At 38.1% G+C, this 24,389-nt stretch overlaps 1 protein-coding gene across 1 annotated transcript in view; it reads right to left on the minus strand.

The window, feature by feature from the left end:
- LOC136875967 (zinc finger protein 665) overlaps positions 1-24,389 on the minus strand; it is a 64,902-nt gene that overhangs the window by 18,951 nt on the left and 21,562 nt on the right. Inside the window, exon 3 of the mRNA XM_067149582.2 lies at positions 3,874-4,366. Coding sequence (XP_067005683.2) covers positions 3,874-4,366 — 493 coding nt within the window. The remainder of the gene's footprint in view (positions 1-3,873; positions 4,367-24,389) is intronic.

Raw genomic sequence — 24,389 nt, forward strand, 5'->3', positions numbered from 1 at the left:
ACTTGAAAAAATCTTCATTAATAATAACAAAAACACTTCCCTAAATCATAATAATAATAGTAATAATATTAAAAATTTAATTAATGACAATAAATACATTTTAGATCTTAAAAAGAATATCAATGACAATAATCTCATCATTACCAAATCTGATAAAGGCAACACCACTGTCATAATGGAAAAAACTGACTACATAGCTAAAACTAAAGATTTCTTCAACAACTCTTCTTTTTCTATAGTAAAAAAAGACCCAACCACTAAAATCCAACGCCTGCTCAAACAAACCTTAAAAAACACTTCCTTTCTCCTCACAGACCAAGAAAACACTAAATTAATAAACATGAACCCAGGCCTACCCACTTCCAAAAATTCATAAAACTAACATTCCCATCCACCCAATAATCAATTACAGACCCAGTCCCTTATATAATACTTCTAAATTCATCCAAACATTTTTACTAAAAAATTATCGATTTTTATCCAACAAATCTATCAAAAACACTTCTGAATTAATCGATAAATTAAAGAACTTTGACATCCAACCAAATTTTTCTCTCCATTCTTTTGACATCATAAACATGTATCCTAGTATTCCAGTTTCCAAATTATTCCCCATAATAAACAACAACTTAAGAAATTCAGTAATCTGAGTAAACTTGAAATTCAAGACTTCATGTCAATCTTAAAATTGGTTCTCAACAATAATTATTTCACCTTTGATAACACCATTTACCAACAAGATGGTTTAGCTGTGGGATCACCAGCTTCAGGCATTCTAGCCGAAATATACCTCGATTTCTTATAAAACACAAAAATTAAAAATAATAATTTCTCTAATATCCTCTTTTGGGCCAGATATGTTGATGACACATTACTAATCTTAAATGAAGAATCAACCAACGCAGCCTCTACACTTCTTCTTCTTCTCCTTAACAACATTGACTCTAACATTAAATTCACCCTTGAATCAGAACACAACAAAACTCTTAATTTTCTAGACTTAACCACGGTATAACTAGACATCCTTCTTCTTTAAGTTACAAAATTTTCAGAAAGCCAACCCAAACAGCAACCACAATACGGCAAGATTCTTCACACCCTCAAGCACATAAACGTGCTACTTATAACAGCCTTATTTTTTGTGCTTTCAACACCCCTATGTCTAAAAAAGATTTAAATAATGAATTGAACACCATCCGTACTATCGCTAAATTTAATGGATTTAACAACTCTTTCATAAACCGTATAATCAACAAATTCAAACACTGTCCTAAAACTATGTTATCAAAAGACAAAACCAAACCCACTGCATTTTCCACTTTTACTTTCACTCAAGATGCTTATAAAATAACTAATATTCTTAAAAAACACAACATGAACATTTCTTTTAGAACCAATAACAGAAATCTTGATATATTACACAACTCTAAATCACTAAATAAATCTAATGTTTTTTCTAAATCTGGAGTATACAGATTTAAATGCAACAACTGCAGCTCTCGTGCATCGGTCAGACTGGCCGCAACTTCAACATCAGATACTCCGAACATATCAACGCCATTAAATACAACAGATTCTCTGCGCTAGGACAACACATACAAGACTCCAAGCATAATTTCACCAATATTGAAAAAGACATAAAAATACTCAAAATCATTAACAAAGGCCCCCTTCTAAACACTACTGAAAATTGTTTTATTCACCTTGACCAATACTTCAACCCTAATTTCAATTTAAACAATATTTCTGAAAAACCCAATATCCTATTTGACTTCCTAATTCTTCTTCTCAAAAATTCTAAATTTCTAAACCTGAATTCAATTTTCCATGCAACCAAAACAATTACAGACTGGATCACTAAGCTATTCACCGAGTTCTGTCGGCATTGAAAGCATAGTGCTGGACATTGAATATGTTGCGCTGATCTTCAGGAGCTAGCAATTTGCTTCAGTCAAGCGACTTGTCTTCGACTTCTACACAATTCTGGGACTTCATATTTACTAAATTGTGTTGTGACTTCGCGCCTGATAGTATATGCAGGCTGGCTCACTTAACTGTTCTCCCCTTCTCGTAAACATTTTGAGACAGAGCCGAATTTTGCGTGTGTTGTGCTACTATTCAGAAGATTGCCCCTTAAGTGACTGACCTTCTACTTCTTCTAAATTTTACGATTTAAAATCGTGCAGTGCCTATCCCCTTTACCTTATATTGCTTCTTCAACTGTTTTTGTTAAAGACTCATTCTTTAATTTCTTATTTACCTATGCATTGTTTTTGCATTTTATTTGGCTGATGATGACCCAGATTGGGGTCGAAACCTGTACTGCTTCTGCCTATAATTAAATAGGAATGTAACACCACATTTCTTATTTACTTGTATTGAATAGGTTGAACTACGTTATTTGTTATTTCAATTTAATTGTGATACAGTTCAATACGGATCATGAAATTTTTATCTCCTACTTAATATTCAAGATGAATCTCATTTTCTGTTGGTGGAAGCGCTCAAGTTGTTTGATATCACGGTGACAGTGTGTCCAAGTTTCACAGCCATACAGCAGCGTGGAAATGACAACATGTGCATTAACCGTCCAAATGCTGCATGAGCAGCCCCAATTCTTTCATCAACGTCTTGTTCACAGGTACACCGTTTAGACAAGATGCTTCCAAGATATGAAAAGTGATCAACCTGTTCCAGTGTTGTGTCTAAGATGGAAATACTGAACTCAGGAAGTGTTAATCCTGGGGCAGGTTGAGCAAGTACCTTAATTTTTTCGCATTATTGGCAAGACCATTAATTATCCTAAAAAAGTAATGAAAAATACCATAAGCTTACTTACTTTTTCAAATGTCGGTCCATATTTTCAGATTCTAGCTCAGATACACCAGGAATGCGGTCCAATACTTGCTCACTGGAAGTGAATATAGAAGGTACCCATTTGAGGCTGTTTTCATAAGGAGCTGTTCTGCAAGCATAACCTCCTGGTAAGAATGAAGCAGGTTCACTTGGAGTATTGTATTAAGACCAAAATCCTAAGACCTCCCATGGCTTTATATATATATAAACAACATCTGTTCTGGTGTTGAGAACATAATCGTATCCGACCATATTAAAATACTAAGATTCGTGTTAGGAAGGAGCAATTTTGATTCCTGTCTGAAAGCCCAGTGACTATATAATGCCCTGAGAAGTGTCAAAAACCTGTTCAGTGATGCAATCAAAGAAAGTAAAAAAAATAAACATCTAACCCTGGACTTAACATAGATGTTTCACAAGTACGAACATTTAATGAAACTCGTTCCTTCTTCAAACAGAGCTGTTGAAATATGCTCTGTCTCCTTCCAATTGTTGCAGTCACTCTACTTTATGATTTCTATGGTTTCCCTAAATAACACCTGCCAAATGCGATGCTAAGATGGTCCCTTATACAAGTTCACTGCCGATCTCCACTCTAATTATCACAATGACGGGACGTTAATGCCAAGATCCATTAATATGTCATATCGTAACCGTCTTTCCAAGACATACTGATTCTTGAAAAACGCTTGATTGAGGTTTTAGCATTTACAGGACTATAATTTCTAGACGGTTGATGCAGGAAATCGTTCCTTCGAGGAGTGGATTCGGTAATGCAGGATTTTTAAAACATAACTTAATTAGGATGCTCATGAATAATCCGGGAAAACGTAGTTTCTGGGAACGGATAATCGAGGTTCCACTGTAGATCATGAATAATGATATGATAATAGGTATCAATACCATGAACTGCAGCACACTCTTACTGATAGGTTGAGATATATTCCCAATACTTAACTCTGATTGCCTTTTGTATTATCCTAAGAAAGTAATGAAAAATACCATAAGCTTACTTACTTTTTCAAATGTCGGTCCATATTTTCAGATTCTAGCTCAGATACACCAGGAATGCGGTCCAATACTTGCTCACTGGGAGTGAATATAGGAGGTATCCATTCGTGGCTGTTTTCATAAGGAGCTGTTCTGTAAGCATAATCTCCTGGTAAGAATGAAGCAGGTTCACTTGGAGTATTGCTGACCACTGGCTGAGTCTCTTCTTGAGCAAGTTTCCTGTCGACCATGTCAGTTCCACATTTGTCCTGATGAGTCTTACGATGTTTGATGAGGTTTCCAATACAAGAGAAAGTGGCCCCACATGCTTCACACATATATGGTCTGATACCAGTATGAAGTGTAGTGTGAGTCACAAGACTCTCACGATGAGCAAATGCTTTGTTGCACACCTTACATACAAATGGCTTCTCTCCTGTGTGTGACCGTTCATGACGTTGCATCTCCACTTTAAGCCGGAAGCTCTTTCCACAATAGCCACACAGAAAGGTCTTCTCTCCTGCAATAGAAATAGAGTTTACAGTTGTCTTGCAGAACCATAATTTTTTTTCTCTTAAAACAACAATCATGGCTATCACTATAGCAGAATCATAAAGATCATTCCAACAAAAACAGAAAAGTTACATTATCTTATTTACTGCAAACACGCGTAGGCTTATACTGAAGTCAGTTAACTGAGGAGTAGAATGCCAGATGTACCCAAGTTCCTACTAGTATTTAATACTTCTCAGCTGTTTCACAAGTAAAATCCTTCTAGTAAGTTTCATAATGAAAATAATAAATGTATTTACACAGCAGATGTGCAGAAGTCTTGTATTAAAAGAGGAACCAAACAGATATTTTACCTTGAAGTATGCAGGTACATAAGCGAATCTTAATGAACGAGATTGCTGCAGCTCATAATCATTTTATTCATTTATTTGTCATAAAGATGTTATTGATGTTATTTTGAAAACTCAGGTCCCAAGAATCTCAAAACAAGTAAGAAGTTCCAGAAGAACAAGGAAAATATTATGGCAAGAGAAACAATAACATGACCATCCATATAATTTACCAGTGATTCTTCTCAAAAGAGAAGTATGGGAAGCAACGCTTAAAAACTATTTCAAGAATTGGAGAATGTACTGGCTCTGTCTGCTAAAACCAGACAAAGTCTCAGATGTCATCTATCTCCTCAAAAGTGCTTCTGGGAGTACAAAAGACATCAGGAGTGCACGGCACATGCATGTGGTGATACAGGAGTACGCAGTGTGAAATTAATAGTTCAATAGGCCAAGTTATTTGAACAGGCAAGTGGAAGTGTGCAGTTTAGATATCCAGGGAAAAAACATATTGTACCAATACGAGTAAATGGAATTGACGATTTTGATCAAAATGTTTTATGCCGAGTTTTATGACAGGTAAGTTCCCTACAGCAAAGAAGTTAGTCTGTATAAAGGCCCGTTCACACCTAGCGGAAGGGAGACGCGGAGAGAAGAAGTTCTGAGAAGATTTCTCTTGTATGCACTCATACCTACCGGAAGCGTGCCTTGCCATTTGGACAGCTGTTATCATCTGTCACAGTAGTGTGTGACGCGTGACTCAGTCGAACGCAACGAATGGATCGCTTGTTAGCTCTTGCTCTGTTGGCTGAAGACGCTGAAAGGGAAGAACAAGGGCAAAATCGAAGATTTTGGGTTCACGACATAAATTTATCCAGGAATTTAAACGGTGAATTTTGTACATTGTTTCAATCGCTGTTGCACGATGAAGAGAAATTCAAAGTGTATTTTCGAATGAGCATTGTGAAATTTCAACAGCTATTTCAGCTTGTTGAAGAACATTTAAATAAACATTTTACGAGATTTCGTGAACCTATATCAGTGCCCCTATGACTGGTTGTATGTTTAAGGTGATTTAATAATGTTGAATATTTTAATAGTTCTTAATGTTCCATTTATTACAAAACTATAGTGGCATACATAAATAATAAACACGACTAGAACTACATGCCAATATATATATTAAATATTAAAATCAGCGATGTACTAGTATTATTCAAGTGGTTCTGTTAATATATATGTATATAATTTTAAATAATTATGAATAATGTAATTTACTACTAAAAGTAGTAACTTATAAAATTTAAACTTAACTTAAGTTATTGCCACTGAACTGAATTATGGTCATTCCAATGATACAGTGGCCTGTGCCATTCTAATTACCCGCATTTCGCAGTCTGTAACAGTATCTAGCACTTTTTCTTTTTACTTCAACTTGAATTTCGGGGGCGGGGGAAGGATTTCACGGTTTCAGCCATGCTTTGAAAGAAACTAGAAATGGGATCTTGCACTGCCGAACTAATATCAGTCTTTTCCAAGTACTCTTTGAACACTTTAGCTACAGAAAGACTCTGATACTTCTTCCCCTTATGACTCTCATAAGCAGGCTGTTAATTAGGGATGACGATGCTGAAAGAGGAGATTCCTTACACACACTAGTAAAGGCTTGTACTTCGGTGGCATCACTTTCCTTTTGTGTGTCTAGTGTCTCAATATTTGATACCTGACTTTGTTGACATATGAAGGGTTTGAGGAAATATAATTCCTCCTTGTATTTCCAGGGTTTTTTCACTTTCCCCCTTTACTGCCACTCTTTTCTCTTAAAGCCATAGTTTTTCTATAGCATTCCCTAATACTTTTTCCATTTTTCCTTGCATTCATTTCCTGAAAGAAAGATATACTTGAAATTATAATAAAACAAGACCATGGGCAACAAAACATGCTGCTATGTGTAATTTATAAAGTCTCAAAAATCGGACAGTTGGACTATTGTACTCTCGTTTGTTTTCAGATTTCTTGCTACTGGTGACAGTTTCAAAACAATTTCATTCAGTTTCCGGCTTGGCCATTCAACAGTAGTCACTACTGTTCATGAAACATGCCGGATTTTGTGGGAAGTTCTTCAGCCAATAGTAATGCCTCAACCAACATCGGAAGCGTGGAAAAGGATTGAAGCAGGCTTTCGAGACAAATGGGAGTTTCCAAACTGTATTGGTGCAATAGACGGCAAACATGTATCAATTCAAGCACCTGCTGGGAGTGGATCTACATTCTATAATTATAAACACTTCTTTTGCATTGTTCTGGATGCTGGCAACAAATTCATTTGCGTGGATGTCGGTTCATATGGCTCTAACAGTGATGGTGCCGTTTTTCGAAATTCTGATCTGGGAAAAGGATTGGAAAACAACAGTCTTAATGTACCACATGGGAACCCTTTGTCAGGGACTGGTCCTGCAATACCACATGTTGTGATCGGGGATGAAGCATTTCCTCTCCAAAATACTTACTAAGGCCCTATGCAAGAGCCCAGTTAGAAAATAACTATGAGAAAAAGGTTTTCAACTATCGTTTAAGTCGAGCTCGCAATGTCGTTGAAAATACATTTGTTATAATAACTCAGAAATTTATAGTGTACCAGCGACGGTTGCAATTAACACAAGCGCACGCTACAGACACTGTGTTAGCAACGTGCGTTATCCACAACTTTTTGAAAGATGATATTACTAGTCTTCCGCAAGAGCCAACATCTGCCACAGGACGTATAGCTTTTCAGCCGCTAGAAAATATCGGGGGAAATGCTTCAGTAGAGGCAATGGTAATTAGAGACAATTTTAAAGACTATTAGGTGCAATTGAATGGCAAAAGAACATGTGAATCGTGGACGTCAACCAGTTAATAGACTGAACATTATTTCTCTAAAGTCAGAATGTAGTATGTAGTCTATGATAATATTAGTAAATATATAATACTATCCTGTTCTGCACAAATGAAATTTGTAAAGAATAAAGCATAACAATGATCTGATTTTACGATAACGACAGAACTATTAAATTTCCACTGTATTCTGAAATACACGTAATTATAAATAATATTTATTACCTTCTCTAAAATAGTTACGTAAGATACAATATGCTGGATATGCGAGTGACTATATTTAAACACCGTATTCTGTTACCTTAAATGGAGATTGTGATTTTAGTTGATGACTTGTGGATAAACAGCCCTTCCTTGAACATTGTTATGCTAAAATATCAACATTTATGAATTTTCAATTTTAAAAGTACCTTACCTGTTGCATTTCCCAGTTCCTTCCTTATCTCATCCCACGCATTATCTCTTGCAATGGTATTGTTATATAACTTATGACATTATCATATAGAAACGTGTACTTTTCAACTAATTGAATAAGTTTCTCCCAATCCGTTTTCAACACAGCCCAGTTTAAGCGTCTCTCAGGAATGTGAATATCTGCAGAGGAAGCAAGCACAGTGCTGTCTACTGCCAGTGTACCGCATGGACTCGACGAAAACACCCGACTTTAGGAATGTTACATGTGATAAATATCATTCTTGATCCATATTGATGGTACTTGAATGGAATAATATCAATAAGTTAATTTATTGAATTTACCACCTATAAATTAACTTATTGATATTATTCCATTTACGAATGTTACCGAAGTTATATTCCGGCGGGAGGAGCGGAAGAAATATTCTCGCCAAGCAACTTCCTCGTCTTTGGTGCGGAGGGCTTTCCCTCCAGTCTGTGTAAGTGTGAGGCACTGCATCTAATACGCAGTAAAAGAATATTTTCCTGCCTTCGCGCCGTGTCTCCCTTCCGCTAAGTGTGAGCGTGCCTTAATGCATGAAACCACTGGTTTTACCAAGAGCTCTCATTCTATGCAGAAAATGTTAAAACATGCAGGTTTCAGGTATGTAAAATATAATGATGGGAGGAAATTTGTTATGGAATGTAGTGATATTGCTGCTGAGAGAGAAGAGATTTGCAATGTTTATTACTTAGATAAGACCTGGGTAAACCAGAACCATACAAGATCAATGATTCTGCAGTCAATGGAGGGACGATAAGGTTTAAAAATTCTTGTAGTTAAAGGTGGCTACCTCATTATATGTCATGTTGGTTCTGCTGCAACTGGATTTGTATCCACGAGTAGATCAGTGTTGAAAAATTCGGACTACCACACTGAAATGAACAGGAAAATATTCCGAGAATAGTTTTTAAAACTTTTTTCACAATCTGCTTTATTTTGCACCGACACAGATAGGTCTTATGGCAATGATGGGATAGGAAAAGGCTAGGAGTGGGAAGGAAGCAGCCATAGCCTTAATTAAGGTACAGCCCCAGCATTTGCCTGGTATAAAAATGTGAACATGGAAAACCATCTTAAGGGCTGCCGACAACGGGGTTCGAACCCACTATCTCTCAAATGCAAGCTGGCAGCTGTGTGCCTAACCACACAGCCAACTCGCTTGATGAGAATAGTTTTTAAACCATCTGTCATTGTAATAGGTAATGCAAGCTATCACTCCGTCATACTGGGCAATTCTCCTACAACAAATACACGGAAGAATGATATCATTACATGGCTAAGTAGCAACAAGATACCGCATGCCGCAACACAACCCAGGGATCGAATTATTGCAGCTTGTGAAGGAGGCAAAGGGAAGTGGGAAAACATATGAACTTTAGATCATAGCTCAGTAATGGGGTCACAGGTGGTACGATTGTCAGTATAACCCTATTGAGTTAGTATGGGCACAAGCGAACGAGTACATGGCAGAAAAGAATACTACATTGAAAATACTGATACTGAAAGGTTAACTCAAGAAGTGATAGATCGAGTCTCAGCTGCAGATTGGGAAGCCTGCATACGTCACACAGACAAACTGCAGGAGGACAATTTCTGTAAAGAACTGGATAGAGACGATTTAATGGAGTCGATAATCATCAATGTTACCAATATTGTTATTGGACTCATTCGGGACAAATATTTCAGGTTCCCTATGGGAATCAACATCAATATCATTTGATGGCCAGGCAGGCATCAATTTTTGAAAATGAGACAAGGTCTCTCATAGTGCATTGTCACTGCCGGTGGTTCCAAGCAGACCACGCAGTGGCTTCCACGGTATGCACTAGCCATGCATCTGGGTAGGTGTGCTATTTACCAACTGATGAGCCCAACTTAGCACACTGGGGCAAAACACTGGCAACCAGGAATGAGTTAGCTGGAAAATTTACTCACTCAGGACAAATATTTCAGGTTCCCTACATCAATCATCAACGTGGCGGGAACATCCAGCAATTCAAGTTCTGATTCTGATTTTAGTGATTCTGACAGTTTAAAGTAACCTGGCAGGTATGCATGTTGATTAAGTTGTTGTTGTTTAAAGGGGTCTAACATCTAGGACATCGGCCTTGATTAAGTAGTACCGCTAGTTCAATTTCTTTGTCTTATTGGTATATCATATACTGTATAATCCAGTGCATAATGCATATTACGATGTGTATGTACAGTATATGCACAGGTTAAAGGTTAAAAGCAATAATCACAAAAATATAACAGAGAAATGCCTACGTATCCTAACATATTTACACTTTTTGAACCTAAAGTGTACATTACCAAGTACTACAAGCCTAACACGTAGTCTGCTATGCTACTTAGTTGTTGATGTTCGGGAGTGGAAGAGAGTGAAAGAGGGACCCAAACCTATTGTGCATGCAAAATTTTTAAATGAGGAAGTCACGTCCCTGTGGTTTGGATTCCCCATAAAACTGGAGGTCCCATGGCCATGATCATGATATCAATAGCCTCTTCAAACTAGAAACTTAGCTGTTCATAATTTCAGTTCACTGATGACCATACAATTTTCCCAATATCTGAACATTGGGGGAACAGTCACATCCAGGCTCTTTAGGTGTTTAGAAGAGCCTAAAATGCAAAATCATAGGTTATTTTTACAGAGTGTTACCTATTCCTAAAACTCAAGCTTGTTAACAGACCATAAAATACAAACCACTACATTTACAAGTGTGATTTTTGTTTCTATATATTCAAAATGATATTTGCTTTCATCCTAACTATGTGAAGAGTCCCTACTACAAAAAACTTGTCTGAGCACACATGATATTTCATGATGGGAGTTATAAGTGGCAGGAATGACTGCCTATGCGGCCAGGAACCATCAACACTGTCACCAACCACAATGATAAGAAGTCTTGGGAAGAAGACAGGAGGATAATGGATCCATAAAATTCAACAAGATCTCAAAGCAGTTGGAAGTGAGACAGCAGATGCAGAGAATAAAAATAAAATTAACACCTATCTTAAGGCTCACAAATTTTCAGAAGAAATGACACATAGAAAAGCTATAATGATTTCAGACAAATTGATAAAATTACGATCAGAACGAATGAAAAAAGTACTGGGCAGATTATAAGAACCAAACAGTACAACCTTCAAAGAGAAAGTGAACATAGAACAAAGAGACCAATAAAGTTGTTGTTGTTGTTGATAATAATAATAATAATAATAATAATAATAATAATAATAATAATAATAATAATAATAATAATAATAATAATAATAATCCTAACACATAATGAGAATGCAGGATTCAAGACTTCTGAAACAACTGGTACAGTATAATCTTGACTCAAAGAATCAACAACAGGATGCAAATGGATCAGAGAAATAAGAGAGGATTTGAAGTAAATTGGCCTTATACCAGAAAACACCATAGATAAGATAAACAAAAAATCCAGGACACGAACATCTGCTTCACACTTACAAGAAATAAATTCACAATACAAATATTTTCAACACTAGAAAAATTTTTTTTTGCTAGGGTCTTTACGTCGCACCGACACAGATAGGTCTCATGGCGACGATGGGATAGGAAAGGCCTAGGAGTTGGAAGGAAGCGGCCGTGGCCTTAATTAAGGTACAGCCCCAGCATTTGCCTGGTGTGAAAATGGGAAACCACGGAAAACCATTTTCAGGGCTGCCGATAGTGGGATTTGAACCTACTATCTCCCGGATGCAAGCTCACAGCCGCGCGCCTCTACGCGCACGGCCAACTCGCCCGGTACACTAGAAAAAGCACGATAATTGGAATACATGAAAAAGTACTAGGACTGCAAGGCCCAAACAGTCCCTTCAAAGAGACTTGGATTACGGACTGACTAAAGTGATCCTATGCAGTTATAAAATTGAAAGAAGAAGAATAGGCCTAACATATTTATTGTGTTTTCAAAATGAATGTTATGGTTAAAAGCATTTCATTGTATACATTAGCTACTTGGCTGAATGGTCAGCACACTGACCTTCGGTTTTATTGTGCCCAAGGCCAGGAATTTTTACTGCATTTAGTTATTTCATCTGGCTTGGGGACCGGGTATTTGTGTTTGACTTAATATACTTCTCTTCACATACATACAACAAACTACACTACCGCCCGACTCGTTGGCTGAATGTTCAGCGTCCTGGCCTTTGGTTCAGAGGGCCCGGGTTCGATTCCCGGCCGGGTCGGGGATTTTAACCTTAATTGGTTAATTCCAATGGCCTGGGGGCTGGGTGTTTGTGTTGTCCCCAATATTCCTGCAACTCACACAACACACATAACACTATCCTACACCACAATAACATGCAGTTACCTACACATGGCAGATGCCACCCACCTTCATTGGAGGGTCTGCCTTACAAGGCTGCATTCGGCTAGAAATAGCCACACGAAATTACATACCACACTACCAACCTCCACAGGAATACATATATTTTTTTTTACAATCTGCTTTACTTCGCACTGACTACAAAAAACTTGTCTGAGCACACATGACATTTCATGATGGGAGTTATAAGTGGCAGGAATGACTGCCTATGCGGCCAGGAACCATCAACACTGTCACCGACCATAATGATAAGAAGTCTTTGGAAGAAGACGGGAGGATAATGGATCCACAAAATGATGATGATAGGATTGGAAAGTGCTAGGAGTGGGAAGGAAGGGGCTGTGGCCTTAATTAAGGTACAGCCTAGTGTAAAAATGGGAAACCACAGAAAACCATCTTCAGCGCTATCGACAGAGGGTTTGAACCCACAATCTTCCGAATGAAAGCTTACAGCTACGAGCCCCTAACTGCATGGCCAACTCGCTTGGTAAATGCACAATACTGAACATATTCCATCACATAGGGTTGGTGTCAGGAAGAGCACTGTCTGAAAAACTGAGTCAAACCCGAACCATATGCCGACCCATCAGATGGAGCACAGATTATCAGTGGGATACTGCATAGGAGGGATACTCACTAAAAGGCGATCAGGGATTTAAAAGAGAGTATGTGGGAATGGGTGAGTAGGACATAGGGATCTACACTCAGATGGCCTTCACTTGAACCACAGGAAAACATGTAAGTTAGGGGGTTTGTTTAGAAGGATTAACATTCAAGACTAAGAAGTGGTGACGAGCGCACAGGGAGCAGTAAGTCAAATAAGGATGGCATAAAGTTGTTAGTTTAAACAGTAGAAGTATTGTAAGGAAAGGAGTAGAACGAAGTAGTTTAATATATACCAGGTGAATCAACTGCCCCGACCAATACTGTTTTATGTCAACAGCAGATTTATATACGTCCTAAATACATCTGTCCTTTTGGTATGCACATTCACACCTGCCAACTTTCAAAAAGAGAAATCCAGAACATCCTAAAGCGTAAAAATGTTAACAACACACGCATGCGTCTCAAAGTCTTGAGACATAGTGAAAAAGGATGGCAAGAGGGGAGATTACAAACAATACTAATACAAGTCAAATACATGTTATGATCACCTCTGAAATTAAATACACAAAGTTACATCTTGATGAGTACGCAACTGTTTTCACTTAACACTGGAAACAGATTAAAAATATGAACTTCATTAATGTTTCCGTATTGAATTGAGATTAACGATAAGATATCTATTAGGTTCAACCTTTTCAATACTAATTAGGGCACGTGTTTATGTTACAAATACCTTTTATTCAACTTTGGGAACAGTTCATGCAGTACACAAACAGTGTTTTTCTGCACTTAAAACTTGCGCGTCACAATATGAATGTCACCGACAAAATAAAACTAAACATGTACACTTATAAAATTCTGTCAGGTTCACAGTATGTAGCCTATTATCCATCACAGGTTGGAGAGGACACATGGAGATGAGTTACTTTCTTTGCTTTCTTCAGAAATTCTGGAGGAAAACTACTCGAGTAACATGGACCAGTACTTCTGGTTTTCAAAATAGAAATAGAATCTAGAATTTTATTTGACATTAAGGATCCAAACTGATTTTGGCTCCTTTTCACCAAGCTGAACACAAGTTCACACTCAGCATTGCTGTCGCTTCCTTCTTTTTTTTTTTTTTTTTGGGTGATTTTTCTTAAATTCCAAATTTATGCTACCTGAATAGAAGAAATTACAGCTGGTGCTGGTAAAACCAGAAAACCAGATGAGCTCTATAGAGAAACTGAAGTAACAGATGGTATTAGTGATCATGAAGACTTTTTTGTTGTAGTTAAAAATAAATGTGAATGAAAAGAAGGTATGAGGAATATGAAAATAGGGTTTGTACCTTTAAAGGTGGTAAGGAATGGTAAAGATCCACTATATTATAACAGAGAAGTAAAGAGACTAAGACGGAGGTGCAGGTTGGAAAGAAATAGAGTTAGGAATGGCTGTGGAAGTAAGGAGAAATTGAAGGAACTTACTAGGAAATTAAATCTAGCAAAGAAGTCAGCTAAGCATAACATGATGGCAAGCATAACTGGTGGTCATACAAATTTTAGTGAAAAATGGAAGAGTAGGTATAGGTATTTTAAGGCAGAAACAGGTTCCAAGAAGTTATTCCAGGAATCATTAATGAACAAGGGGAGTGTGTATGCGAGGATCTTCAAAAGGCAGAAGTATTCAGTCAGCAGTATGTAAAGATTGTTGGTTACATGGATAATGTCCAGATAGAGGAGGTGACTAATACTAAAGAAGTATTAAAATTTACCTATGACAACAATGACATTTACAGTAAGATACAAATGTTTAAAACTAGAAAAGCAGCTGATTGGGATATAGTACCATATCTGAAGTACTTATTGATTACTGCTTGCATGAAGGAGCTATAGCAAATGAATGGAGAGTTGCTATAGTAGCCCTTGTGTATAAAGGAAAGGGTGATAGACATAAAGCTGAAAATTACAGGCCAGTCAGTTTGACATGCATTGCATGTAAGCTTTTGGAAAGCATTCTTTCTGATTATATTAGACATATTTGCAAAATTAATAACTGATTTGATAGAAGGCAGTTTGGGTTTAGGAAAGGTTATTCCACTGAAGCTCAACTTGTAGGATTCCAGCAACATATAGCAGATATCCTGGATTCAGGAGGTCAAATGGACTGTATCGCGATTGACCTATCTAAGGCATTTGATAGGATAGATCATGGGAGACTACTGGCAAAAATGAGTGCAAGTGGACTTGACAAAAGAGTGACTGAATGAGTGGCTATGTATCTAGAAAATAGAACTCAGAGAATTAGAGTAGGCGAAGCTTTATTTGTCCCTGTAATAATTAAGAGGGGAATTCCTCACGGCAGTATTATTGGACCTTTATGTTTTCTTATATATATCAATGATACGTGTAAAGAAGTGGAATCAGAGATAAAGCTTTTTGCAGATAATGATATTCTGTACAAAGTAATAAATAGGTTACAAGATTGTGAGGAACTGCAAAATGACCTTGATAATGTTGTGAGATGGACAGTAGGCAATGGTATGATGATAAACAGGGTTAAAAGTCAGGTGGTAAGTTTCACAAATAGGAAAAGTCCTCTCAGTATTAATTACTGCGTTGACGGGGTGAAAGTTCCTTTTGGGGATCATCGTAAGTACCGAGGTGTTAATATAAAGGATGATCTTCATTGGGGTAATCACATAAATATGGATTTTAAATAAAGGGTACAGATCTCTGCACATGGTTATGAGGGTATTTAGGGGTTGTAGTAAGAATGTAAAGGAGAGGGCATATAAGTCTCTGGTGAGACCCCAACTAGAGTATGGTTCCAGTGTATGGGACCCTCACCAGGATTGCTTGATTCAAGAACTGAAAAAAAATCCAAAGGAAAGCAACTCAATCTGTTCTGGGTGATTTCCGACAAAAGAGTAGCGTTACAAAAATGTTACAAAGTTTGGGATGGGAAGTGTTGGGAGAAAGGAGACGAGCTGTTCGACTAAGTGGTATGTATAATGTATATAGGAAAATATTTATTATTTTTCCACCTATTCAATATAATACAATGAATATTATCACCCTCTTCGCGTCAAAATCATATCAACGTAGCGAGTGACGGCCCATCATCATTTCAGCAAACTCACATGTTTGACTCACAACAAATCAGGCCAACTACAAGCATTTGTTGAACTCCATGTCAACGCAATCTCGCCGGATTAAACTATGAACAACTTATGAACTGTCGACTAATAAATGTCTCGGGCAACACATGCCAACGTCAAATATGACATTGGCCCAGCAATTGGAATGCTTTTCCTTCCCATTTTATATTCAACATTGAACATATTTTATATTCTTTCTACTATATATTAGCTTGTCAATTTCCTTTTACATCAAGCATTGACTACGGCTTCAAGCCATCAATTATGTTACTTACAATCAAATGACGTCTCCTTCTTTAAGTGAACTACAAACGAATTTATCAATGTAACTGTATTGTATAAAAACATTGAACCGATTTTATATTCTTTCTACTATGTATTAGCTTGTCAATTTCTTTCAACATCAAGCATTGACTATGGCTTCAAGCCGTCAAGTATATTATTTACAATCAAATGACGTCTCCTTCATTAAGTGAACTACGTACAAATTTATCACTGTATTAGAGTTTTAATTATTTCAAAAACATTTTTATGATGAACTGTAAATTTTATCTCACACACATCATTTTCAAACATATTTTAGAATAATCTTTAACCAGGTACCTGGTAAAAAATAAGGTTTTGATATTGACTGAGAATGCCTCATAAGAAGAGGCGAAACATGTAAAAAAAAAAAAAAACCTGTATTGTATTGAATAGGTGGAAAAATAATAAATATATTCCTATATACATTATATGACACTTTCAATATGGACCAAAAATGATTTTCATTACTTGTAAGTGGTATGTTCCGAGCTGTCAGTGGAGAGATGGCGTGGAATGGCATCGGTAGACGAATTAAGTGAGGGAATCTGCCACCCGGGCGACTGTCCTAAATGCAGATCAGTAGTGATTGATTGATTGATTGATTGACTGTAGAGTCAGAACAGAAAGCATTAGCCTGGATATCCTATCATACTTAGGAACACCATCAGTTTCACGAATGTTCATCAAGCGAGCCCATTTGGTGTCATCTGTCAGATTCTCAATCTCAACAGTAGCACAGTGATCAACCTGAAGAGCTACTAATACTAACACTACAACACCCTAGTGTACACCATCGGTTACAGGCAATAAAGACCGTGAAATACACCTAAACCCAAAAACAAAACAAAACAAAATAAACTAACATACTATTATATATCTTGTAAAACTTCTTACTATCTACACTAAAACTATTTACTATCTACTCTACTCATTTAGTGGTGACAGCACCGGAGGAATCCGTACCATGTACTGCACCACCTTGCCTAAAACTATTGAGATGTCTCTGGCATGCGAGGAACACCTACCGCATGTTAGGGCATCCCCTACCTCAATTCTAATGTACTAACACATATTCTACTATCTACAGCTAACTAAACCAAGAGAGAGAGAGAGAGAGAGAGAGAGAGAGAGAGAAAAGAAAAAGAAGAAGAAGAAGAAGAAAAAGACACTGACTGCATGCGGAATTCCCAAGTAAGGAGAGAACCATCCCACCCAGCACCGCTATCAGCCACTCCTCCCGGGTCAGATATTACCCCTACCTATAGCTCGTGCTTCCCTCCTCTTTTGCGTGACGAATCATATAGGCGATCAACCTGAAGAGCTACACATTCATTCAAGCTCATTCATTGCATCCTCAACCAACTCACTGTCCTTCCTCAGCAGCAATGATGGAAATCTTTCTATAAAGAATTGTACAGAAGAAAACTGGGCATCTTCAACTTTTGAAACATCTGCAACCTTTGCATGTTTCAGTACTTCATCATTGAGAGGGAACTTGTTAATAATATAATCACACGTTGTACAGAAGTAACCCTAGGAGAGGAAATGGATGTTGATTTATTCTATCCTTAAGTTTCTTCACCAAGTTCATTGTCTCAACGCCTATGACTAGCTTATTCATTGTCTCTGATTCTCAACAGAATGGCACGGAACTTTTAATAAAAGGGAAATTTTTATCACTTTTGGCTTAAAAAATCTGGAAAGCAGCTGCTTTAACAGGTTTGTCATTAGTTCTAGTAGTTTATGAATGTGAGGGGAAGCACGATGAAGTGTACAATATAGATTCTCAAATAAAGGAATGACAGCATACAGGAAGGCATAGTATGCCTTATTTAAGCCTGATGACAGAATCTTAAAAAGAAAAAAATTAACGATTTTGAATAATGTTCTTATTCTTTAGCACAGGAGTGCCAGAGTTTGAGACACATGCAAATCTTTTGAGAGCGACCAATTCTGACGACTCGTGGTCTTTGGAACTACCAGGCTCGGCTTTTGGGATCGTAAATGATGGCTAGCAGTTGATGCACACCGAGCGTTAACAAGCACCTCAGTTTAAAAGAAACGAAGTAGTGGATCCCATTGCTCTAGCCTATGCAGACACCTTCCTAATGATAGCCATCTTGTGCAAACATATTTCAGTGTCTTCTTCATTGCCTTGTTGTGAAGCTCTTGGAATGTCTTAAGGCGTTTGTTCCTCCTTACAACTGTTTTCTAAATAGAAGATATCAACTAATAGTTCATAAACTTTAACAGGCAAACTGCTTGCACCTTTCTCAGCAGCCAAGTTAATCAAATGGCATGAGCAACCCTCTACGACGACAGATGACTGTGCTTCCCTTAAAACAGCAGCAACTCCATTCTTCTTTCCAATTATGACTGGAACATAGTCAGAACAGAACGCTACACAATTTTGAATTGATATTTTGTAACACTAACTGTGAAATTACCAAATTACCTATATTAAGTCCCGTTGAATCACCCACCACGGTTGGGACAGACAACACTGAGCTAACTATGTTTTCCTGCTTTGCCACAAAACAGGTGATGACTATAGGGTAAAGCTTAGCATTACTATTATTGCTCCATCCATAGCATGTAACCAACGAGTTCACTTCTTGAATTTGTAGCCATTTCTTTCAAAATGTGTGTCGTTTTCGTACGACTACAGCCAAATATTTTTGCAATTTCTGAACCTGGAAACATTTTCCTAAACAGAGCACCAGCATGATCGGCAGCAGCTAACAGGATATTATGTTAAATTAAAATGCGGTGAACAAGCATTCCGCTCTTACTATATCAAGGTCCGCTCCAGAAGAGGTAAAAAGCAAATTAATTTTCTGACTGCCATCCTTAAATTTTGAATTGGAGACTTGTTTGACAGATTAAATGTGATTTACTAGTTCTGTTCTTCCTCCGTGAGAAACATTTATTTCACACGATCATATGGAACAGAATGCAAATATTTTGCCTTTCAGTGATCGTATAAAACAAGGAACTATAATCTATCAGCTTCATTGTCCGTATTGATGAATTAAGAGTACATTCATAAAACAAGGAAATTCAGTAGAATATGCCTCCCTAAAAGATTGATAATATCGTTTCTTAGTTGAACTCATTACGAACACTACTAAAAATACTAAATCGCTTACAAATTCGGCACACAATTCCATAAGTTTCAGAACTACCGCCAATGTTACTCACACCCACACACAAACAAAGCCTTTCAGCTGCTACGAAGCATGACACAGTTACTAAGGTTGGTATATATAAATTCACAGCCTGCTTACTTTTCACCGATTTCTTTTCTTCAAAATCACAGCCTGCTACTTGTTTGGGGACATCTCAGAGAATGAAGTAGCAGTTGAGGTTTAACAGGTGACGAAAGTACGGTGATAATCGATCATATGATTATACATATACATTTACTGGTTTAATTTCAAAGACTGCAGCTCCTATTTCTAGCTACTATCAAAACTGAAATCTGATTTGACCGCAGAAAGCGAAAACAAGCGTGGATTTTCAAAATCCATACAATAATGTTGTTCATCCGTACAAGCGTAAAACACACTCAAAATCCGTACATTTTACAGAAAAACCAGTTGGCAGGTATGCACATTAAAACAGATATATTTGAATTTATGGCCTACACAAAAATAGGAAGCAGTTATGCCACAATATCATTAAATAATAGAAACCAATTGCAATTGCTTGTGTACTTGCATATGGGTTATTGTAAGCTGCGTCCAGAACAGTTCATTTCCTCCAGATGTTCCAGTCTCTCAATGATTTGATATGTAAATTAAACATCTGTGATACAATGATTAGTTACATTAGCAAGTGGCCAAAAATGACTTGCTTGGTTTATGCACATCTGGGCATGTAGCTGAATGGATATTCTAGGGTGCTGTAGCATAGCTGGTGTTATAAATCTGCAGGTTTTGGCAATTTTCTTGCTCCTCAGTGTAAACTATTTGTTTCAAATGCCTCCCCACAGGAAGAAGTCTAATGGTGTTAAATCTGGTGACGTAGTGGGCCAAGAGATAGCTCCTTCTCTTCCTACCCATTTTCTTGGATGTGTCTAATTCAGATGGTTACAAATGGCTAACGTTCAATGTAGTGGAGCTCCATCCTGTTGAAATGACATTGGAAAACATTCTCCAAGTGGTACATCCTCTAGCAGAAATGGGAGTTCATGATGTAGAAAGTGCAGGTAGCATGAACCTGTTATATGCCCCTCCAAGAAATACGGTCCAATAAGGTGATCATCCAAGATTCCACACCATACATTCAGTCCCCACTGCAATTGATAGGCTGTCTGTCGCATCCAGTGGAGATTGTCAACACTCCAACAGTGCTGCAGTGGTTGACAGTACCATTATTATGGAATCACGACTCGTCCGAGAACAGGATTTTTGACATGAATGCAGCACCATTTTCCAGAATTCCTAACAGCCACCGACAGAAATTAATTCGAGATTTGAAATACCACCCGCAGAGCTCCTGGTTTAGCTCTAGATAGTAGGGGTGATATTTTAGGCACATCAGTATTCATAGTGCGGAAGCTTGGCTGATGTCCGTCTGTTGTGCAATTGCTTGTGTACTCGTGTATGGGTTATTGTGAGCTGTGTCCAGAACGGCCTCTTCATTCTCTCCTGATGTTACAGTCTTCTATCAGACAGGCTGTATCATCTGAAGTACCCCTGTCGTTCATAGCGTCCTTTCAACACTGTGGAAAGTCTTTGCAGTTGGATGTTAGCATAGAATACATGGCGAATTACTGAAGTGACTTCATTCTGACTGTATCACAGTGCATTGTGCGTAGTGTACAAAAACACTAATAGCAGTGTTTTACCGCGTGTGGCACACACTAGCCTGTGGTTAAGCACCGAAGTTTCATATTGATGTTACATTTTTTGTACGATGTACGCTTTGCACTATCAATACTGTGTTCCATTAACGGCAGACTGGCATTTGACCACATGCGCTACGCCACAGCTGAGAACGACACTTATATAAACCTTTCATGGGCGGTGGTAATTCATGGCCGTAGGTAGCAAAAATTAAAAAATTAAGAAACGCATGCAAAATTTTAGAAAATTTACCAAAAAAAACCCCACGGCACTTAATGCCCTTGAAAGAGCCTTGGCCTGCCCAGCGACCACTGCTCATCCCGAAGGCCTGCAGATTACGAGGGGTCATGTGGTCAGCACGATGCATCCTCTTGGCCGTTACAATGGGCTTTCGAGTCTGGGGCCGCCATCTCACCGTCAGATAGCTCCTCAATTCTAATCACGCAGGCTGAGTGGACCTCGAACCAGCCCTCAGGTCGAGAGAAAAATCCCTGACCTGGCCGGGAATTGAACTTTGGGCCTCCGGGCGAGAGGCAGGCACGCTACCCCTACACCACAGGGCTGGCTAGAAAATTTACTAAAACCATGAAAATATACCTAAATTAATTACATACCTTGTATATGAGTGGAAACCCAACTTTAAAGTGGTCTGAGGACAAAATAAATATAAATAAATATAATAGACGACATAGGCACAATGCTGGCTAGAGTATGCAGTAGTGAGACAGTTATACTAGCAGGAGGCTTAAACTGTCAGGTGGACCGAGTTAACAAGAAAACAGACAGTATACTGGGGTTATATGCAAAGGGAAGGGCTGTCCCTTGTAAATGATCCTCAATGCAAGACGTATTTATGCAGCAACAGGAGGAGCACAATAGACCTTGTTTTAACAAACACGAAAAGGTGCACAATAACAGGTGGTAGAGTAAGGGATGATGTGGTTATCAGAAAACATTTACCAGTGGAAATCACACACTGTATAGAATGACTGAGGCTAGAAATCCATACTCCAGGAAACTAAATCAAGAGATTCTCACAAAGGCATGCGAAGAGATAAATTCTACAGATGTGTGAGATTTGAATCAGATACTGGATCATCTTGAGAGCATTATTAAAATAGCCGCTGAACGACCATTAGTTAACACCAGGCATGCAAAGCCATGGTTTAATAGGTTATGCTACAAAGCCTGTAAGAAAGCGCTACAAGCGCTGCACATATTCAGAAAGTTCCAGTCTCAGTTTGGCCTTCAGGAATATAAAAAGAAAAATAGGGAATATAAAACCATATTGAGAGCTACCAGGAAAGATTTTCTGCTGGCTGAAGAAAAGAAGCTAATGAACATACATATAAAGCCTTGAAAGCAAAGCAAGCTCAATTTCCCAGGGATAACCCATGGAGATCTGGGAAGCACACTTCAAGGATGTGTTACAGAAGCAAGAAACAAGTCCAGAATCAGTTGAAGATCACAAGAATAACTTAAACGTAGAACTGTTTACTGGAAGGAAGTAGAAACAGCATTATTAAAACAAATGAAGAAGAAAAAAGCATGCGGCTCTGACCAGAAAACAACTGAAGAAAAAAAGCATGCGGCTCTGACCAGATTTTCAACAAACACATAACAGAGAGCACAAATGTACTGACAGAAGACTGGACACACTTGCTTAATAACTGCCTCCTACTACAGTGCTACGTGCCAGACAAGTGGAGATGTTCATTACTAAGAGTGTTATACAAGGGAAAAGGTGGCACAGGTGACCCTAATTCATATAGGGGCATTGCTTTGGAATGTGCAGGCTTTAAAATACTGACAAGACTATTGATGGAAAGACTATCAGACTTAGTGGATAGGAGAATACCTGAGGAAGATCTTGGTTTCCGGAAGGGTCGTTCAACAACTGACGGCATAAAATGCCTACAAAATGATATTGAGAGATCATTGAGACTAAAAGGTGGCAAATTACATGCCATATTTATTGACTACTGCAAGGCTTTCGACCTGGTGAACAGAAAGCTTATAATAAAGAAACTAGAATCCCTAATTGGACCTCAAAACTACGTAGCAATGTTTATAAAGAGTATTCTTGCGAACAATGTAGTCCAGATCGACGACAACAGATCAATATCCATTGCGTTAGAACAAACCAACGGTATATTGCAGGGTGACCCACTAAGTCCCCTACTGTTTAACATAGCTGTTCTGGATGTAGTAGAAGTAGTTAGCATGAACGACGTCGCTATCTATATGTATGCGGATGACATGGTTCTAACTTCGGAATCAAATGAGCAGTTACAAGCAGCCTTCGACAAATTACTGAAATGGTCTAAAGAGAATGGGCTAAGAATGAATAAAGTGAAAACGGTCATGATGACCTTCATAAAGGGAGGAAGACTAGCTACAAACCAAGTAGGCCAAATCAAATTAGAAGGGACAAACTTGCAAATAGTGAACAGCTTCAAGTATCTGGGTCTGTCATTCCAAACCCATGGTGATTACTATACATGTGAAGGAGAAGGTAGTGTCCACAGTGGCTTCAATGAGAGAAGTGAAGAATATTAGTATTAAAATAGCTATGGACCTATTCAAGATGAAAGTGACACCAGTCTTGACGTATGCTTTGGAATGTATATGGGACCACCAGAAGAAGAAAGACTTGAAACTATTAGAAAGCATCAAAGCAAGGTATTTGAAAAAGGCTATGAAGCTCTCAAAATTCACCCCTTCCCGCCTGGTGTATGTCCTGGCCTGACAGGAATACTACTTTGAAGAGCTCTGCATGCAGTTGCATCTGCCATCTACTGAGACCTATTAACAATTATTGCATGAGCTGCAAGAGAAGCGGAAGGAAATATGGGATGATTTCTATGCGACCAACGCAATAATGTCATCTGACTGCATGGACTCAAACTATGAGCTGCGACATGTAGTGACCCACTTTGCGGTCCATGGGTTTCACCACAGAGTGTGTAGCATGAGGAAGTTCCATGTCCCGAATATACAGTGTCTGTGTGAACTATGTGGACGGCCATGCGACAGATATCACATACTGTAGTGTAACCGACGCGGTTCCTCTCTAAGATAGTTCTGTGAAAGTTAATTATTCCA

The sequence above is a fragment of the Anabrus simplex genome, chromosome 6, assembly GCF_040414725.1.
Source record: "Anabrus simplex isolate iqAnaSimp1 chromosome 6, ASM4041472v1, whole genome shotgun sequence".
NCBI classification, from domain to species: Eukaryota; Metazoa; Arthropoda; class Insecta; order Orthoptera; family Tettigoniidae; genus Anabrus; species Anabrus simplex.